The 22,702-nt window shown below is 34.4% G+C and overlaps 1 protein-coding gene across 1 annotated transcript; it reads left to right on the top strand.

Moving 5' to 3' along the window:
- Positions 1-1,865: 1,865 nt before the first annotated feature.
- On the top strand, positions 1,866-4,266 carry LOC143604741 (protein JINGUBANG-like). The gene is made up of 2 exons (XM_077081133.1): positions 1,866-2,149; positions 3,246-4,266. Exons 1-2 carry the CDS (start codon positions 1,866-1,868, stop codon positions 4,264-4,266), a joined length of 1,305 nt encoding a protein of 434 aa, XP_076937248.1.
- Positions 4,267-22,702: the final 18,436 nt, after the last annotated feature.

Here is a 22,702-nt window from a genome sequence, read left to right as displayed (position 1 = left end):
GGGGGTATGCGATCAAAACTCAAATTATGATTTGGGAATCAGTAGAGATTACGAGAAATCAAATTAGGGTTTGAGAGCGGATTTGTTCCAATTGCGTTCGGCAGAAGTAGGGTTGCCTTTCTCAATTGGGTTTTGCAATCTGTAATCAGAGTGAGTACATGGAAGTCAGGTAAGGTTAAGGAGAATGGGAATAGGGATTAGGGTTCGTTGATGTTAGGGTTTCTAAGGTGAAGCGATGTGAAGAAAGGGGATGTGATATAACCCGTTTAATGTTAACGGTTTCAAACCGGACTAAATCAACGAGAACTCTCCATTTACATATGAAGCAATTTGGTGGCTTCCATAAAAGAGGGAACGACCAATTCGCGACACGTAGAATTTTAGAGTCTTCGTTTATATATATTATATTATATTATATTATATAGATGCTTTATAATTTTGTTAGTTAATAATGCACATCCCTCTTATGTACAACAATGTGATAATTTTGTTATTATTATTAAGGGTTTTACTTATTTCTCTTTACTAAACCTACTAATTTACATATTTCCTCAACTTCTAAACATCAATTACATATTTTTCATTTTCATAACAAATTACCTCTTTACACCTGTTCAATTTACAATACCCATAACCAAACAATTAAAAAAAGACAATTGAAAAATATACTACTAGAAAAGCTGAAAGATTGACTTTTTTCTTCGATTTTCTTCTTGGACGCGGCAGGTAATCTGCTCGTCTTTCTTCGATGCTGGCTCCGTAACTTCCTGTTCGTCATCTACAATCTGATATAGTTCTTTTTTAGGGCTTCCCGTCTTCTTTTGTTTTTGTGTTCGTAGTTCACTCTATAATCTATTAGTTTGTTCATTTTTTTATTAATAATAATAAGGGGCATTTACATATATTCCCTTTCTAAGTTTACTTATTACATATTTACTCAACACTTAAAAATCAATTACATATATACCCACCCTATACCGTATATATTACATATTTATCCATTTCATTAAAAGTAATCAATTGAGCTAATTAAACAACTATTTATATATATCCCATTTTTAATAGCATCCATTATATATCTTCCTCTTTCAAACCCAGACCTATGTGTTTTCCTATATTTCAATTCTTTATTGTTGTTTTCAAATAAATAAATTAGATGCCCCATATATTGAACAAATATTCCTAAATTTTAATTCTTTAATGTTGTTTTCAAACAAATATGCCAGACGTCTCTATATGTCCCATGTATTGAAAAAATATCGGACACTAATAAATCAATAGTCTCTATACATCGACATAAAAAATGAATAAACTAATAGATTATAGAGTGAACTACGAACACGAAAAAAAGAAGCTGAGAAGTCCTAAAAAAGAACCATATCAGATGTGTAGACGACGAACTGGAAGTTATGGAACCGGCGTCGAAGAAAGACGATCAAATTACCTGCCGCGTCTAAGAAGAAGTGAAGAACATCGAAGAAAGAAGTCAACCTTTCAGCTTTTTCAGTAGTATATTTTTCAATTGTGTTTTCTTTAATTTTTTGGTTATGAGTGTTGTAAATTGAATATAGGTAAAAGGGTAATTTGTAATGAAAAGAGGAAATATACGTAACTAATGTTTAAGGGTTGGATAAATATGTAAATTAGTAGGTTTAGTATGAAAAAATACGTAAAAACCCACTATTATTATTATTATTATAGTACACAATGAAGTTACTTCCATATAACCACTTGGCAACATCTCTTTCACCTCCTCCAACTCAAATATGAAATATTGTATTTATATATACCAATCTCCCGACATTAACAATTACTCTCACTCTTCCCCTCCTTTCATTTTGCTCTTTCATCACCGGAAACCTTGAATGCCGGAAGTGGAACGTAGAATCACAATGCCATTGAGGGACTCCCCTTATTTACCTCCAAAAATTACCACCAACCTGATGCATAATTCCGACCCAACTTTTCCGGATGACTTAAGCAGCCCTCTTAGCAACTTCTCCGGCTATGATCCCAACCGTTTAAGCGACGAGTCTTCACCCATTTTGATGTCCCCGTGGACCCAGACTTCTCCTTTCCCTCCATGGTTCAACAAGGGAATGGCCAGCTCCAGTTACCACAAGAATGGAACTCAACAACCCACCCAATTGTACGTAAGCTTTTTTCTCTCCCTCTCTCTTTCTTATAGATAATGTAACCTTATGCTCCGTATTGGTCTTTATTCTTTAAAACATTGTGGTAGAAAACCCTATATTCGTTTATTTTTGTAATTATCCATTAGTATCGGTTAAACCTGTAGTATATAAAAAATTCGCAATTCCTAAATATATTTTTTCTCAACTTAAACTTATACGCAATTTTTATAAGTAAATTTGAAATAAATAAAAAACTAAAGTTAAGTGAAATTATAGATTATTTTATTGTTAAGTTTATATAAAAAACAAGTGAAAAAATAATTTGGGACCTAAATGTTAAAAGAAAGTATTTCACTTAAATTAGTTTAAAAAAATAAAAAAGTATTTTTAGCCTGAGTCGTTTGTTACCTTTTTTTTGAACGAGTAATGAATTAATCAAGCCTAGATATCTTGGGTAAACCAAAGGCAAAAGACGACCTCATATACCCGGATCGCAGACAACGCTGGATAGCATAAGTCCGCCATCTTGTGTTACGGGGAAAACCCGTTGTCCAGATGCCTGCTACAATAAAACCCAATTGAGTTGAGATTGGATTGGATATTGAGAACCTCAACCTTCAACCCAGATATTCACTTCCGCGCCAATGAAAATTTGAAATAACTGAAAAACTAAAAGTAAGTGAATTAATAATAGATTATCTCATTGTTAAGGTTTAAGAAACTAGTCACTAAAACTTAACCTAAAATTAAAAAGAAAATATTTTCAGTAGGTGGTGGGAGGGGTGGGAACTTAGAAGCCGGTACCCATACCGCTTCACCTTCTGTGGTATCGAGAGAGATGAATTAAGCTGGCCGCGGGGAGTAATTGTTGGATGCCATGCCAAACAAAGAAGAAAATGGAGCAGCGGGAAAAAAGATCGAAATGAAGGTTGGATTTTTGGGCGGAAAGAAGGGGGAACACAGTCTCGTCCATCTAGATGAGTAGGGTTGCGGAATAAATCCTTTCATAATGTTCTTGACCAAAAAATAAGTAGAATTAAATAGTTTTGTACACTTTTTAACATTTCAAAAAGTTATTAAAAATTTAGGTTTCTTGCATGTATTTTGTAGTGACGGACTCGTGGGGTCTCTTTACCGGGAAGAAGGCCACATATATTCACTCGCCTGCTCCGCCGACCTGCTCTACACCGGTTCTGGCAGCAAAAACATCCGCGTGTGGAGAAACTTAACGGAAGTCACCGCCTTTAAGTCCAACAGTGGCTTAGTGAAAGCGATAATATTGTCCGGTGATCGCGTGTTCACCGGGCACCAGGACGGAAAAATCCGCATTTGGAAAAAAAGTACAAAAGACCCAACCAACCACAAACGCGTCGGAACATTTCCGACGCGTTTAGACGTTCTTAAATCATCGATAAAACCTCATAATTACGTCGAAGTGAGACGTAAATGCACCACCCTTTGGATCAAACATTGTGACGCGATTTCTTGTCTTAGTATCGACGAATATGAAGGTCTTTTGTATTCGTGTTCGTGGGACCGAACGTTTAAGGTTTGGAAAATGTCGAGTTCGAAGTGTTTGGAGTCCGTGAAAGCGCATGATGACGCAGTCAACACCATTGTGGCTATAGGATCCGGTCAATCCAGTCTGGTATTGACCGGATCTGCTGACGGCTTTGTTAAGGTTTGGAAACGAGAATGGAATGAAAAATTAATGAAACATAACTACGTGGAAACGTTGTTGGATCAAGAATGTGCGGTGACAGCGTTGGCGGTGTCGGAAACCGGTTTGTTTGTGTACTGTGGGTTGTCGGATGGGTTGGTTAATTTTTGGTCAAGGGAAAAGGAGAAAATATTACAGGGTGGGGCCCTAAAGGGGCATCAGCTAGCGGTGTTGTGTTTAGCAGCGGCCGGAAAGTTGGTGTTTAGTGGTTCGGCTGATAAGACAATATGTGTGTGGAAGAGGGAGGAGAATAATATTCATAGTTGTTTGTCGGTGCTGATGGGGCATGCAGGACCAGTGAAGTGTTTGGCGATCGAAAGGGAGAACTCTAGCGAGGGGTCGGCGGGGAAGTGGGTGGTTTATAGTGGTAGTTTGGATAAGTCGGTGAAAGTGTGGTGTGTCTCAGAGTGATTGTCGAACATTCAGATGGGTATGATGTAGAATATTATTCTGAACGACGACTTATACACTCGTCTACTTCTAAGATAAATACCGGGACGATGTAGATGTAAAGATTGGGGGAACATCATGGGGTTGTGTGAGATATTGGTCATTGGATTTGTTTGGTTTTTGTGTGATAATTTGTTCAGTTACGGGGGCCTTGATTTCAAAAGAATGGGTTTTGAACGACACAGATTCGATTTTGGAGGTGCATTTCTCTACTTTTTGTACATAAATCCGATTTGATATTGAAATGGCTTATGGTATAACTGGTCAACCAGTTTACTCGGTGTAAAGAACGGAAAATGTTTTTGTTTTGTAAGATTGTATATATTCTTATTTTTAGTTTAATAATTAATTGTTTATGATTGTTAGTTATACAAGTTTAAGATATGTTTATGAATAGTAGGGCCGTCTCAACGTTTGTGGAGGCCGAAAGCGAATTAAAATATTAAGGTCTTTTTCAAAAATCTATTTGATGTAAGCCTTCTTTCTTTTTCGAGCTTAGGATCGGCAATAATAAACTAATAAGTTTATAATTGGTGGAGTTATAATTTTTTTGTTTCTTTAACCTTTTAAAATGGTCGGATTCAAACTTCTGAACTCTATTTGACATTATAAAAAATTTAGCTTTAAAGAATCTAAGATTCTAACTATGGCCGGCATTAGCTTATGTCCTTATTTTTATTTTAGTTTTTGTACCATAATAAGGATGAATAATTAATGAAATGGGTCTCACTCTCGTGGCTAGGGGTGAACAGAAAACTAAATTAACCGAATCGAAATCAAATTAACCGAAAAAACCGCACCAAAAAAACTGAACCGAAGCATTAACCGACAGTTAATTTTTTGTTTTTTTGAAAAACCGAAATTTCGGTTTCAATTCGGTTATCCACTTTTTAAAAACCGAAAAAAACCGAACCGAACCAATTGATGATGAAAAAGGTAAAAGATGATGAAGAATGGACTAAACTTTTAGAATAAATAAATAAGATGAAGAATGAAGATCGGGACTAAACTTTTAATGCTTTGTAGTTTTTAAACTCTATTTAGCAACTTTGTATTCATATAATTCCACGTAACACGTGGCTATTTTTGTTCTTTGAATTCAATATATATGTGGACTGTGGTACTCTAACACGTTCTTACACAAGCTTAAAATTTGCATTTTCATTTTATTTTATTTTTTTTTTGCAATGTCAACACATAATTGAAAAAAAACCGAAAATAACCGAACCGAAACCGTAATTAACCGAAAAACCGGAAAACCGAAAACCGAAAGGTTTGCATATTCAAATAACCGATTACTTCGGTTTCGGTTTGGGTTTCGCCTAATAACCGAACCAAACCGAACTGTGCTCAACCCTACTCGTGGCCAATCAAGTTCTTAATGAAAAAAATTCCAGTTTTAAAAGATATAGTACATAACTCATATAAAATTGGACGCCTAGAAATAGTAGAGGCCCAAAACCGTTGCCTTATTTGGCGGGCCTATGGACCAAGCCTGATGAATTGATATATGCAGCTGGTTAAATATGTATATTTCCTTTCGAAAAAAGGAAAAAGAAAAACTATGTATATTTATTTGTGTATGTAGTTAACCGTAGATGATTGTAGGGGTGAGCAGAAAACCGAATTAATCGAACCGAAACTGAATTAACCAAAAAAACAAAACCGAAGCATTAAGCGACGGTTAATTTTTTGTTTTTTTGAAAAACCGAATTTTCGGTTTCGGTTTTTCATTTTTAAAAAACCAAAAAAAAAACGAACCGAACTGATATGTATTTTTACTTCAATATTAATACAATTATATGTGTTTTTTTAGATGTTATGACCCAAAGCAAAATACTAAAAGGATCTACCGTTGATGATAATGAAGATTATGAAGATGATTAAGATTTGGAGTAAACTTTGAAGATGAATAAGATGAAGAATGAAGATTGAAACTAAACTTTTAATGTTAAGAACTTTATTGAATTTTAAACTCTAGTAGCGTTGCAAGTTTGTTGTGTTTTGAATCTAATGTGCATTTTCATTTTTTTGGAATTTTTTGCAATGTCTACACACACAAAAAAAGCCGATTATAACCGAACCAAAACCGAAAAAACCGAAAAACCGAAAATCAATCGGTTTGTGAATTTGAAAAACCGATTTTTTGGTTTCGGTTTTGGTTTTACCTAAAAACGGAAAAGAACCGAACCGAACCGTACTTGGCCCTATTGTAGTACATTTTATATACCTGTCGTCTCGTTGCTGGCGGTGGGAATAAAACATCAAGAACGAATTGATATAGCTTATCAAAACGTAAACACACACAATAAACATCGAATAACGTACTCTTAACATATTATAGAGGAAATATAACTCAAAAAACCCTATTACACATAACTCGTGTATCTCTTTAATGAACTTTAACTTAGTTGAATCTATATATAATGTGAATTCAACTTAGCTTAAAAAACCTAATAACCTTAACTTGGTCATTAAGCAACTCTATAACCGTTTTTAATTCTTTGGTTTGGCCCTACACACTCGGGCCAAATAATAATTGAGCCAACAATCCATTCATTTTATAATTTTAAAAATTTAAAAACAAAAGAGAAAGATATAAAAGTAATATTTTATACTTTATATTCCAATCCATCTCCCCTGAAATTCGAACATACGTGAAGAAGCTAGTTTGATTGTTGGTTTAGGTGTAGGTTACATCATCTACGCATGTATAGGTTATTATATTACTTATACTAGATTTTATTCCTTAAATTACGGGGTTGTTTTACATAATTCATTTTTATTGTTTATATATGTATATTTTGATTAATTTTATTTATTGTAAGAAAGTTAATAATTAATATACTTGAGTTTGATGATAAAATCGTTTCACAAATAAATGATATGTTATAATCCGGTTTAAAAGCTACTGGGTTTGGTGATACCCATTACCAGTTTATTTTCTTTATTATAAAATTGTTTCTTAATTATAAATAATATCTTCATTTTAAATAAAATAGAATATTAATTTTTAGCATGTCCCTATTTTATAAGATTTTCATATCAAATATTTTATGAGGTTAATTTTTAATATAATGAGATGTTATAACTTGTTTAAGAGCTATTTGGATTTGGTGAGACCTTTACCCCTGAATTCGGGTCAAATGCATGAGAAACATTCATTTACATATAAAGCAATCTGATGGCTTGAGATAATGGTTATTTTACATTTTTCATTTTTAATATTTATTTTTTGGATTTTAATTTTCTTTATTGTAAGAAAGTTAATAATATACCTAGGGTTTAATGTGAAAGAGTTTCATAAATAAATGATATGATATAACCTGTTTCAAAACTATCTGGATTTGGTGACTCATGACCCACTTATGTTTTTTACTATAAAATTGTTTATTAATTATAAATAATATCCTTTTCTTTTTAAATTGGATATTACTAAATTTTAGTATATCTCTATTTTATAGGATTTTCATATCAAATAATTGATAAGATTAATTTCTAATTTAATGAGAAGTTATAACCCGTTTAAGAGCTATCTAGTTTTGGTAAGATCCATACTCATGAATTTGGGTTAAATCAATGAGAGACCTTTATTTAAATATCAAGTAATCTGGTGGCTTCCATAAAAGGAGGAAGCGATCACATCGCGACACATAGGATTTTAGGGGCTTCGTTTATATATATTATTGATAGATTATGGATGTGCATGTGGAGAAACAATGCTAATATGAATAAAACATCTAAGCTCATTAATTTGACTATCGTTTTTTATTAATATGTAACTTGTGTACGTTTACACAAGAAGCATTACACTTTAAAACCATAAATAATTGATCAATTAGTTAAAGACTTATAATTACTCTCTCTATGTATGTAGACAGGGTTTTTATTATAACTTTACAAGAAAATGATTGAAATGATGACGGGAAATGAAGATTATCAAATATACCACCAGCTCTTCAGTGATCTAAAAGGTTGCTAAAGAAAATATACATACCAAAAATAACGGAAACAAACCAACATTTAGCAAGATACACTAAATGGAAAGTTTTTAACCGAAAAGGATGAGGTGGAAAAATTATTTATCAAGATAGGTGATTTAAAAATATTTACTAAAATAAATATGGAAAAAATTAAAATACAATAGGATACAAAAATGAGAAGTGGGAGAAAGATTTATGACCATACAAAAAATCCTTAATAATTTCAAAAAATAATAATAAAAAAATCATAATTAAAAATATAAATACAAATAAAATTTTTTTAAAAAACTAAAATGTTTCCCCCATCATTCCCGTTAAAAAAAAGCGCTGAAAAGATACAATGACGAAAATGAACAAAATACACAATTATAACTACAAAAAAAAAATAGATTACAAAATATAACACAATCCCGAACAAAATATAACACAATGTTGAGTATTATAACACAATATCAAGAAAAACACATAATGTAAGGAAAAAAAGATACAATTAATGACGAAAATAAACACAATGATAAAAAAAACACAATGATTTTTCCCCTCAACATTGTTTTTTTTATTTTATTTATTTTATTTTATTTTTTTAAGAACGAGGAAGACGGTGAAAGCATTTTTACGTTTTTACTTTTTTTGTTTTTTTTTTATATTTTGAGTTATGATTTTTTTAATTAATTTTTTAAGGGGTTTTTTATATGACTATAAATCCTTTTCATGCTTCTCATTTTTATTCCTCTTTGTAGAATAACTTGACCCAAATATATATTTCTTATTTATTACTTTATTTAACAAATCTAATATAACTTCTTTCTTTATTTAATCAACCCATAATAATAATTATTTTTTTATTTTCTCTTCATTAAACTCATTTTAGACTTCCTTTTTAAACTTATTAATTAAATTAAAACTCATTATGGGAAAATTTTAATGAAAATTTTTCACTTTCAGGTTTGAAATAGCCATTTCTTTTAGAGGGACAATTTATTTTATAAATAAGGACAAAAATAAGAAGAATAATAAGGATTTGTGGTAAAATAAAAACCGTTGAAAAAAATAAAAAGAATTAATGAAAACAAAATCATAACTCAAAATATAAAAAGAAAACGAAAAAAATACAAAAACTAAATTGTTTCTCCGTTTCCTTGGTAAAAAAAAAACAGGCAACGCTGAGGAAAAAAGCCCATTCTATCTTTTTATTTATCATTGTGTTTGATGTTATTTTTGCTATTGATTGTGTTTTTTTTCCTTGATATTGTGTTATATTACTTAACATTGTGTTATATTGTAAGACACATTTGTTACTCCGTAACGAATGTGTCACATTCGTCTAATGTAAGTTCCATTCGTTAACCTTTCTTAACGAATGTGACATAACGAAAGTGAGGCCATTCGTAGTTTGTAATGTATAACGAATGAATGTCTCATTCGTATGACTTTTAATGTAACGAATGACACATTCGTTAAGTATTAACTAAACGAATGTGGTCATCTCTATATATATTCTGTAAATTATCATTAATGGAATAACAAGTCTTTGATAATTGTATTGCATCATTACTCTGTCCAACTCCTCTCAGAACACACACTAAAGTAAATCAAGCAGCTAATCGTATATTCCAGGATGAACAAACATGTTGTCATCATGATCTAGATCCGGCTCAAGCTCTAACAGGCTTTCTCAAGTGGCATCAGAGCCACTGAATCAGATCTTCGTGTTTGTTCAAGATCTATGTGACATTTGAGCCAAAACAAGGTACACCTCAGTACGTATTTATCGATTAAGCAAATAAACGCTTTTTGCTTAACAAACGAACGATTAACCAAACGGGTCGGGTTATGACCCAGATATCCTGGGGGGCCATCTATAAGTGTTATACGTTTAATACAAGCTAAAATATTAGTAATATGGCCTTAGTTTGATAGCAAAAAAGTTAAACGAAAACATGCTCGTTTAACTACCCGCTATAGATTTAAACGCGAAAGATAGTTACAAACCAAGCATTGTATCATCCGTTAAGCCGAAAAAGACTTACCAAACCCTTATTTGAAATGTTTTAAGCGATCTATGAAAATACTTTTGATTTTTACAAACATATAGTATGTTTTTATAATTTTACACAAAACTAGCCGAAAAACACTCATTTTCGCACTGTTTAACGCACCCGATAAGTTTTTCGCGCTAAAAACCGAACCCGAACTAAATTTGGACTCGGCTTTTCGTGTTTTGGCGTGTATAACCAGATCATTGGGCCAAAACAGGCCAGAATGGGCCCATAAGCAATCCCGATCGCAGCTACCACCCCACCCCCATTTTTTTAGTAAAACTTGTTATGTAAGCTTGTTTATTCATTTTATTTGATTAAAAGTTGAGGTCCAAGTAGCTACAACCAAAATTTCCAGAAACCTTCTAAACCCTATGGTAAACCACTTAAATAAGCTACTTTTACACGTGTTTAACCTTGATTAATACCATAAAAACATGTCTTAATTGCAAAAAATCATTCCTAATCATGTAAAAACCCTAAAAATGGTCCATAAACATGTTTTGATCATACACCTGTTAAGGAACTTGGTTTGATAGTTTTTTTGGCCATAAACACGGATTAAAGGGTTGAAACAGCGTTTTTATGGTTCAAAAGTTCGTTTTTGTGTACTAGCCGAAACCCTAAGTTAAAGGGCTGTTCTATTGATGAAAATTGCTTGGTTTGTGATATAAGAACTTGTATCTAGCCTACATAGGAGCAAAAGAGTTTGAAAAGTTGATTAGAAAAGCGGAAACGAACCAAAACCGCTAAGGTAATGCCGAAACACTCGCTTACGGGCTGTTTAGGTTAAGGTTATGATGTGAATATTATTATGCCTTGAAATTTTTCAGGGACATTAGGGACTATGTCAATGAGTCCCTGTTCAAATTTGGTAATTTTTTGACCATTCGAGAATATTTGGCGAATTTATTACCGAATTGGGACGTTTATTTGGGAAAAATAGCTAAAATACTTCAAAAATTATGAAATTTTTCTGGGAACTCAGATATGATGTATTTTGATCACATATGAATTTTGGGATTATTTGGAGAAGTCTAAAGGTGTTTTGTGTATATGCGTTCGTGTGAATTTTTATAGCCGAATTTGGGCCGAAAAGAATATTGCATGAGCTTTTTACATTCTGGAATTGATACAGGTTGTTTTGGGACATTATTTGAGTATTCATGAATTTTTGTGGAATTTTTGGAAATTTTTTGGGATAAACGGACGATTTTCAGGCGAAATATAGCTGATAAAATGAATTTTTATAAATTAATAAATCAGTAAATATTCCAGAAATATTTTTATAAAAATATACATATTTTAATTGATAAGTGGCTAACTTTTCATAATTTAATGATTAACGGTTAATTAATTATGCTAATTTGAAGATTAAACAAATTCAGTTTTTATAAAAACCGGCAAGTTCGCGATTAACGAACCTGCAGGAATATCAAAACACCAAGAGTGATCAAAAATAATATTTTTGGACTAATTAAGTAAAAACAAACTTTTCTATGAGAAACCTGGACAACCCGGGTGGATTGTGCGCGTTTCTTCTTAAATCAAACTGAATAAACGGGAACGGGCCCCGTGGCTAATCCGGGACCCCAGTATGTGATCCTTCTTTATAACTTAATCATTTTATTAACCAATACATTTACCCAAACTTATTTTCCCATAACTGTTTTCTGAACGTGTAAACGAACAACTTGGCCCAGCTGGGAAAACGGGAATCTGAGCCAAGTTTGGTTTTAAGTATTAGACATTGAACAACATCACAACCTAAGCCTATTGCCACTTTCTGGGCGTTCCAGCTATACCCAGATTAGTTATACGGGCCCAGTTTAGTATTATGATTATAATAATATTAAAATATTAATATTATTATAATATTGATTATAGGAAACCGTGATTGCAAGTTATACAAATCTCGAACAGACGTGCTACTGATTATCTACTAAACAGTGAGTTTCATGACCCCACTTCTGAACTGTTTTATGAACTTTTGGGGTGAAAAGCATGTTTGATTACTTATACATACATGAAACATGTATCGATGTGAATTATCTAAGTGCTAACACAAGAAAGTCCCCACTAACACAGTGATTAACTTCGAGCCGGTGGCTTGTGAATAGTACTATTGGTTTGAGAAACCCAAACGGAATCGGCCTGGTTGCCGTGTCACATAGCGCCGGTTGCACATGACCATATTTATACAAACAGGCTATGTAGTGTTAGACATAGCTACCGGGGCATGTGGTGGGCGGAAGGGGAGCCACAGTGGTTGATTGAGCGTGGGAAATGGATGCACGCATCACATACAGTCAAGGCTTCACTGTAACTTAGCATAATTACATCATTTACATACATACATACTTATTTCATGATTACAAGTGTTAACTTGTGAATACTCATTACTGTTTTCTTGAAACTCGTGAAACTCACTAACTCTAGTAGTTGACCCGTTTTAAACTGCTTTTCAGGTGTACCTAAATCGGAATGATTTGGTGATCTGTTACTTGCCCAAGGTGTGTGGTTGATGCTATGTGAATAGAAGCAAGGAAGTTAGTAGTAAGATCGTATAGTTAACGAACTAGTTTGGTTTGTATCACATAGACTGTAAAACGATGATAAAACAAGGAAATGTAATATATTGTAAATTAGTTTGTAATGTTTCTTTATAAACAATGTATTGATACCAGAGGTGTCTGTTACATTCCCATTTTACGCTTTTGCAAAGTGCTAGTCGGGGTGTGACAATCTAATCGTATTGTATTCAGTTCATAATCAGTTAATTCAACATGATTTGATTGCTTGCTCAGTTAAATGTAATTCCGGCAAACAAAGATTGCTTCAATTGACTGTAATTGAACGATTTAAGAGTAATTAGAGTGAGAATTAATGGTAATTGGAATGGTTTTGAAGGTTTGATTGGATATTGGATTGAAATGGATGCGTTATGAAGGTTGATTGAAGGAACGTTAGTGGCGGTTTGAAATAAAGTTTGAATTGAGGCTTGAATTGGTCTGTTTGTTGTGTATTTGAGTTTGGTTTAAGTCCGAAACAGTTCGGAATCAAGTTCCGAGTTGATTGAATTAGATTTTAGGTTGAATTGGATTGGTTTGATAGAGTTTGAAGATCTGGACATGGTTTGGACATTGATAAACACCGACGAAGGCACATTCGTTAAGACGAATGCACATTCGTTCTTTCGGTGATATCTCATTAAATCTCTTTCGTGTTAATATCTAACTGATCATTCGTATAATCTTCTCATTCGTACCAAATCATTCATGGACTTATTCATTAAATCTGCCTTTCGTTAAACCTGTCATTCGCTAATTCAGTGTACACATTCGTTACAATAACCAATTTACCATACATTCATTAAAACATATTCGCTAACCGTGCCATTCTTTAAAATACTGTACACATTCGTTATCTCAACATCATCCGTTAAACTACTTGTTCGTTACTTATACACAATTCGTCAAAACTCTTTCGTGAAACCTTATTCGTGTAAACAGTATCTTGTTCATTCGTGTGAACAGTACCCATTCGTGTGATTCAAGTTTCAAATTTTGTCAATTCAAGTCCTTTGACTTTCTGATAATTGATAAATCATGGCTTCATTAAACCAAGCTTCGTATTACGCACTTGTTTCTCAAAACGCACTGATGCAACAGATGCTTACTATGGACAATGAGATCGGATCTTATAATAAATGTCCTAAACTACTCAAGTTGTCAAAATTTGCTCGATGGGAACCGAGATTCCGAGCTCACATTGGGTCTGTTCATCCAAGTAGCGTTAGACATCTTGATGTCGTGTATAAGATACCGCAAGTGGGAAGTGAGACGACTGGGTTCATAGATAAGATGTTTCATTTGTACGAGGCAAATGAAATTAAGGATGCTGAAAACGAGACGAAAGCATACTCGACGTTGACTATGGCTCTTCCTGAGAATATATTTCATCAATTTACCCATATCAAAACGTGGGCTACATTGTTTGCTTCCCTGAAAACCAGAAGTTTAGGGAATACTCTTGAAAGCAAAAAGACCTTGGTGAAATTTCAATTCAGGAATTTTTCGCTTCTCAAGAACGAAACCATTGAGGAGATGATTAGCCGTTTTTGTCATCTCATTGCTGAAATGTCTACGGGTAAATTAGAGCCGTTTGAAGTGGACAAAATTGACAGTTTAAAGAATGCGTTGCCACAATCGTATTCAACTTTCCTGCTTGTACTTAAGGAAAACGGATACTTCTGTAATGATGAACTTACCGCTGATGAATTCATCAACAAATTGGAAGAGAGAGAGAGAGAGAGAGAGAGAGAGAGAGAGAGAGAGAGAGAGAGAGAGAGTATGATATGAAATGCCAAACGTCTCTGAAAGACAATCAAAATCACACTCTTTATCGAGGGTCGTTACCTGCAAGCACCACTCAGGGCTCAGTTCCTATTACAACATTCTACACGCCAAGTTCTCCATATGGGACTTCCATCGGTAATACGAATCCTAACGTATGCTTCATGGCATCCGGTGCTAATACGGGATCTGGATCGAGTCGGTCTAGCTCTCCACCATTCTTGAGTGCATTCATGACTTCTTACGAATAATTAGTTGGGTGTAAGATAGCTACAAGCGAACTAACGGACGAAGACTATGATCAGATTGATGCTGATGACCTTGAAATCATTGACCTGTAACGGAATATAGCCATGATTGTTCGTAAAGTAAAGCAATTTATGCAAAGGACCGGCAAAGATCTACATTCATTGAACAAGAGGGTTGGGTTTGATAAATTAAAGGTCAAGTGTTACAATTGCAGTGAGTTTGGACACTCGTCAAAGAATGCGACAAGCTGAAAAAGGAGTATTTGGGTCCTCGTAATGCTGATCGGTCTTCTGGGAAAATTCTACCATATCAAAGAAGAAGAAGACATCAGAAGGGGATCAGGTCAAGGCTGCTAGCTCACAAGCCTTGGTCGTAAATGAGCTTAATTGGTCACAATGATTATTGGGAAACCAGACAAATCTCGCCATGGTTGAACCTATGGAGGATTTTGAAGATGCCAGTGGTTATAACTTAACTAAAGAAAGTGACAGTTCAGAATCAGAGACGGATTCTGATAACTCAACTGCCGACCAAACTGAATCGTTTGCCTGTATGGCGAAGATCGAGGAGGTTTGTACTAACTCGTCTTTTAAATTATCCATGAACGAGTCACACGAGACAATAACAACCCAAGTCATTATTGAGTGTGAGAATTGTTGTGAACTCAAGTGTAAACTTGAGTCTACATTACAACAAAATAAGCAATTGATTGAAACTTGAATACGGATCTAGATCTTGATAACAACGATACACATGTTGATTGATATACGATTAAGCTGGATTACGTTTTGGAGATGACAGAGTAACGAGAGAGAATGAACTGAAAATTTGGAAACTTGGAAAAAACTTACATTAATGAATAATTTACAGAATATATATAGGGGATGACCACATTCGTTAACTTAACTAATAACGAATGTGTCATTCGTTACATTAAACCATACGAATGAACTTTTCATTCGTTAATACTTTAACCTATAACGAATAGCCCTCATTCGTTAAACAGGGTTAACGAATGAGCTTACAATTAGACGAATGTGTTACATTCGTTACAGGGTAACGAATGTAACATTACATTAGAGCGAATGACTCATTTAGCCATATTTACATTAAGACCCTTATACTTTATACTAAATACATTAATGCCCTGATAAAGACTGAGACGTACAAAACGTGTATCAACAAACTCCCCCTCGTCTCTAGCTCTTTATCATACTTTAGCGTTGAAACATCTTTGTCTTCCAATCAACGCAGCTATGAATCTTGTATGCGTAGCAGACATGAACAACCCTCTGAAACTGCATTGCAAGATCATAATCCTTTACATTAGCGAATCTGATCTGACTTGTGAATAACGCGTCGTTGTCAGACTCAGATAGATTGACCCGCCACATCGGATCAATTACACGTAACATCTTTGTGTGTGACCCCTGGCCATAAACAATAACCGCTTCACCTGTACGATTATCATAATACCAATAATTAAATGAGGTGAAAAGACTCTGAGGGAATATCTTCATCGGAACCCTCTTCATCGTCTTCGGCGGTTTCACTATTAAAATTAACTTCCTCCATCCTGTGCGTGTATCTATCTCATCAATATATTTGTGTTTCGGCACCTGAGGCTGGAAGAATTTGAAACCAAAGCGGGTTTCATGCAATAACTGCCTGTAGAACCAGCTATCCCATTTATCGTCTCCACGATTAACAAACGGACGATTGGCTAAGGTTCGTAGATACCACCGAGGCATAGATAAAATATCGTGTGGGCGTTTGAAATAATAAATACCATGCTCCCACTTAACGATATATACCTTAAGATCTGAATCGTATTGCCATGCCACCATATCACCTTTAATGTCTTTAACAGGCTTATACTTCTTCATCTGGTATGCAGATTCTCGAGCTTTCTCAACTTTCACATCTTCTCGATCATAATATCTGAAAGTCTCGATCATCTTATTCATCTTTTCAACGTTATGCTCAAACATACCATCAAAAGCACGTTTCCTCTTCTTCTCTGTAGTGGACACATAGCTCGATTCAGCAGCTTTTAACTGAACTTTTTCTTCCTGTAGTCAATGTTCTGCTGCATTGAAATGCTCAGTTGTAAAGAATGGAATACCCGAGTTATTGTTATTATCTGTGTAGAACTCTGGATATTCTTCAGCAGTAATATCTTCCATTTCCACTTCTTCAAAATCAGATACATTCCCGTGAGGAATACCTGTATCAGTACTATCTTCCATCTCCACATCCACATTTTTACCCAATTCCTCAATCTCATCATCGTTTAGATCCAGAAGTAAGGCAATTTGTTCTTTTGTTACGAATGATCAACAAATTCACCTTCTTCGATCTCATCTGCATTCACCATACTGTAAACAATCCCATCCAATCCTACAAACAGAAGCATATTAGCCGGAATAACATCTATTGGCTTGGCTCTCGTGTAATATTTATATGGAACAATCTGTAGATTACTCGCTTCTGATCCACCACCAACACCAGCATCAGTCTTATTACCCGCCGACGGTGTAGAACTTCCGCCGCCCGGTTGCTGATCTACCCCACCCCCTGCACCATCCTGGTCATCTTCATTATTTTTCAAGTTCTTTAATTCATCTTCTTTGCATGTCAGTTGAAGAATAATCTCCTCTTGTTTGTCTAACCTTTCCCCCTGAGCAGTAACAAGGGCTCGAAGTTCTTTATTATCACGCTGAGCTGTAAGAAGATGTCTCAGTAAGTTTCGTTGCGCTAGCTCATGTGCAGCTCGATCTTCTTGCATTTGTGTGTGTTGTAAATGCAACAGATTCATCATATGAAACCATTGAGCGTGAGGAGCCATAAGATAAAAATTAGGATGTATTGGTTGCATAGGACCCTGAGGACGACTGAATGTCATAAAGGAATGCTCAGGCCTCGACAACGGTATAGGTGTAACAGGAGTAACAGGTGTTGTTGGCTGTGGTGTAGGCATCTGTGCCAATACATTATATAATATATCTCCAAACTGAATATCAGGCCTCATAGTAGTAAGAGTTGGAGGCATTGGAGACGTAGGCATTTGCACAGGTGTTGGAGAACGAGGAAAATCTGATATAATATTAGGAGTAGGAGATCGTGGAATCTGTGCACCTGGAACTGGAGATGCAGTAGAAGAAATAATAGGAGTAGAAACAGCAGTAGAAGGTACAAAAGGCTGGCTTGGTATCTCAATCCCCGAACCCCTTCTAACTCTTTGTTTCTTGACTTTCTCCCCTTCTTCTGTCATCGGTTCTTTACCTTTACGCTTACGCTTCTGTTCATAACTTAACTCAGCTTGTGGTTCTGGACCACCATCACCACCATCATCTTCACCGTCATTACCATCACCATCTTCACGTTCCGAATCGGAATCGTCATGAATCCAACAATCATTAGATGGCGCGACATAATCAACATCTGCTAAATGACCAATCAAACGTTTATACCTTGGTCGATCTTCCAAACTCTGACCTCTATAAGATCTCAACTGTCTCATAGTTTCTTCGTTCATATGTTCTAGCTTCATAACATCAACTTGATCTTTCTCCAAGTCTGGCACCAAGTCGTTGATCATCATTTGCAGAAAACGAGGATACATTAAGAATTTGTGTCTGCTGGTGATATTCTCCTTCAGATGATAGTAAACCAATTCAGAGAAATTGAATGGTTTATTCAGCACTAGGGCCACGAAAGCAGATTGTAACATCACCCTACACTCGTCGAAACCTCCTTTCCGACCACCCAGGCAATGTATAAGAACATGAAGCAGATACTTGTATTGTTCACACAAGTTCGCTTTGTTGTACATTGATTTACCTAAATCTCCATTATACTTTACTCGGCCGAATAATCCTCTTATCAACACTCGATCGAACTCACACCTATCATCAATAGTATCATGAAAACCCAGTGAGTCTCGAATAACTCCAACATCTATCACAACCCGCTTATTCTGAACAACTGCTTCAATCTGATTTTCTGCTTCATTAAAGCTGGCAGTATTCCAGAATTCCCTAATAATCTTCTGATATACAACTGTTCGGGTAGAGATGGCCTTGTAGATTCTTGAGCGGATGAGAAAACGAATCATACCCCCAAAGATAGGAGTATCTTCAAAGTTCGGCTCTACAAATGCACATATGTTGTGGCTCTTATTCCAAGACAGTGCCATATCTGTTTAGAACAAACATACATTAGCAAAATATTTCAAAATAATCAACATATTAACGAATGACTATCACATTCGCTAAAAACTTTAAACGAATGTGACATTCGTTATACATTAAAAGAGACATTCGTTAATCATTAACCTATTCGTTACAAGTAACGAATCAAGTTTAACGAATAACCCAGATTCATTAGAATCATTTAACGAATCAAATCTGATTCGTTATGAAATTTAACTATCCATTCGTTATTTTAACGAATCAAAAAGTTATTCGTTAACCCATTAACGAATCAGACTATCATTCGTTACACCAACAACGAATCATGTGATGTTCGGTATAAAGATAACGAATCGGACTCAATTATCAATTTGACTAACACTGGAGTCAAATTATAATCAATTTTGACTTATCAAAGTCAAAACCGACGATATTCATCGATTAATCTTCTGAATTTCCAAACATTTTATCCATTAATTAGGCTAAACATGTTCGGAAATCAGTTGCATGTGCTTAAAACAATGATTTTTAGTCTAATGTTGATTCAGTTAAGAATTTCATTAACAAATAATTCATCGATGAATATTCATAGTTTTACTATAGCAATTAACGCTCAAACACTGATGAAATTCCATGAGAATGGTATGGTTATGATCTCCATTACCTGTTGAAGACAAATAGATCAATCAATGAATCTAATATGCAAGCAATGGATTCTGATAAAATTTTGGCAGAGTTTCGTTTGGAAATGGCAATGGAATAGGAAATAGGCGAATGAACCGTCATTCGTCTAACCTAGGGATTATATCCAATAATTTCACACGAATCGAGGTTATTCGTTCAAAATTTGAACTAACGAATGACCTCATTCGTTAACTTTTGAATCTCATTCGTTAAAAATTTTAACGAATCTTCTCTCATTCGTTAAATTGTTAACGAATAACTAAGTCATTCGTTAATCTTTAACGAATAATACATTAGCCATTCTTATTCGTTAAGTGTTTAAACGAATGTCTTTCATTCGTTATACACAACGGAAGCGAATGTCTTTATAACGAATGAGAAACTTATTCGTTATGTTTAAATAACGAATGGTATTACATTCGTTAAACTTTTTAACGAATCACCATGTCTCATTTTAAGGAATTAAATAATCATTAAAACCAATTAGGGTTTTAATTGCATACATTAAAATACCCGATCACCGTGGATCGGTAATACTTAACTTAAACGGATTTTTTACATTAAAATCATCAATTTTTACCAATTGAAAATACGTTAAGCACGATTTAACTTAATTTTTTTTTTTGTTCCGAGGTTTAACTCTTTTTCCTTTTCTCAATGATTAATTCGCTAGCTTGGCAAATCGAAACTAAAGCAGAAAAATAAAAAGAATATAAAATCTTTTTGTATATTTTGAAAATTTTTAAGTAGCAAAGAATTAAACACAGTAAATGAAAAGCAGTGCATATTTTTGTGAGTTGAGCAGGGAATCATATTGACTAATAACGTCCTAGACTACACTTCAATTTTGACATCGTTATGCAAGTAACCCAAAGATGATTGCAGATATAATTGTCCACTTTAAACTTTAGACAGATCCGTCCATAACTTTATGATACATTTTAAGGTTCAATTAAGCACAAATCTTATGTGGAACCCACCTGTCAGACACAGTTTCATATCTCTTATACATTGAATTTCACATGTACGTTTTTCTTCTTTGAATTGATTAGCTGTGACTCATACAAAAATAACAAAAAGAAAATAAAGCAGAAAGTTAAAATTTTTCCTTAAGATCGGTATTACTATACGCAGATAAGGTTCCATTTTAACAAAAATAAAAAGATAAAATAAGTTGAAGTTGCATAAAATCTTAACTCTCAATTCGGATAATCCCGTATTATCGCGCGGAGAAAGTCCAAGATTTTATACGAAAAACCAAGAAAATAAAGCAGAAAATCCAAATCCTAACCCTCAGGTCGGATAATCTTATCGCGCAGGAGAGGATACAAGATTTGAATAAAAATAAAGAAAAAATGAAGTTGAATTTCTTTGCAAAATTAAAAATAAAATAAAACAGAATTTTCTTCAAAACTGTATGCACACACAGCAATCTTTAAAGCTTTTTGATACTTAATACAGATATTAACTATGCATCAAGATGTAACACCACTAGATTTGGCAAGCATTTAGATTTATATCTTTCAAGCACTTATACGATCTGTTAAGCCTATCATACACATCATACAATTGATCTTACGGCACTTTTTAGTCTACTTTATTCATGTGTTAGGTCCGCTAAGTCAATGTACTATCATTTTTCCTTTTTGCTTCAAAACTCAATTTTGAGGAGCATTTTTCAATGTTTTTGGATTTTTCAATATTTGAATGTTTTTGGATTTTATAGAATTTTTCTGTACAAACGAAACCACACTATTTTTGTATTTTTCTATTTTCTCCCCCTAAAAACAATAAAAAATGAAATAACAAATAAAACAAAAAAAATGATCTAACCAAGCTTTTGAATTTCTGTGAAAGATTTTAAACCATTTATACCAAGCAAGTAATGAAAACGCGTTTTGTCAAAAGCTTTAGTATAAAGGTCAGCCTTTTGAAAATCCGTATGAATTTTATCAATTGATATTAATTTCTTTTCATAACAATCACGAATAAAGTGATAACAGATTTCAATATGTTTTGTTTTTGAATGTTGAACCGGATTTTTGGTGATAGAAATTGCAGCAGAATTATCAATAAAAATAGGAGTAGTAAGAAACTTCAAACCGTAATCCCGCAAATGTTGCTGGATCCAGAGAACCTGTGAACAGCAACTCGAGGCTGCCACATACTCCGCTTCGGCTGTTGAAGTTGAGACCGTTGTCTGCTTCTTACACTGCCAGGAAACAAGCCGGTTTCCTAAGAATTGACATCCCGCCGTTGTCGATTTGAAATTAATCTTGCAACCTCCATAGTCCGAGTCAGTAAAGGCGGTGAGATCAAAGTTGTCGTCTTTGGGGTATCATAACCCGATGTCTGGAGTTCCCCGCAGATAATGTAAGATACGCCTTACTGCTGCCAGGTGAGTCACTCGGGGACTCGATTGATACCTAGCACATAAACAGACAGCAAACATAATGTCCGGTCGAGAAGCAGTCAAATACATGAGTGATCCAATCATAGCTCGATATAGAGTCGGATCTACAGTATCCTCCAATTCATCCGGTGATAAATTGTGACCCACGGGAAGAGGGTAGAGGGAATTTTGCCATCGGATATCTTGAATCGTCTCAAGACATCGTTCACATATTTTGTCTGATGGATAAAGAACCCGGCGTCAGACTGGTGAACTTGCAAACCCAGAAAGAAACTCATTTCTCCCATCGAACTCATCTCGAATTTTGTCTGCATTGTTTTCTCGAAGTCTTTGCATAAACTATCGTTTGTCGAACCAAAAATAATATCGTCCACGTAAATTTGGACGAGGAGCAAATCATCACCCATATTCTTGTAAAATAACGTACAATCCATAGTTCCCCTCTTGAATCCACTTTCAATCAGATGATCAGCCAACGTGC

Source organism: Bidens hawaiensis, unplaced genomic scaffold (genome assembly GCF_021521415.1).
Source record: "Bidens hawaiensis isolate Kalapana, Puna unplaced genomic scaffold, B.hawaiensis_p1.1 tig00066379_1, whole genome shotgun sequence".
Taxonomy (NCBI): Eukaryota; Viridiplantae; Streptophyta; class Magnoliopsida; order Asterales; family Asteraceae; genus Bidens; species Bidens hawaiensis.
Note: the sequence above shows the minus strand (reverse complement) of the source record. Positions and strands in the feature narration are given on the sequence as shown.

What these genes read in the sequence shown, in the direction of transcription:
- LOC143604741 (XM_077081133.1), top strand. Translation starts at nt 1,866, where the DNA reads ATGCCGGAAGTGGAACGTAGAATCACAATGCCATTGAGGGACTCCCCT. An exon ending in ACTCAACAACCCACCCAATT is followed by an intron (nt 2,150 to 3,245) that starts GTACGTAAGCTT and finishes TGTATTTTGTAG; the next exon opens with TGACGGACTCGTGGGGTCTC.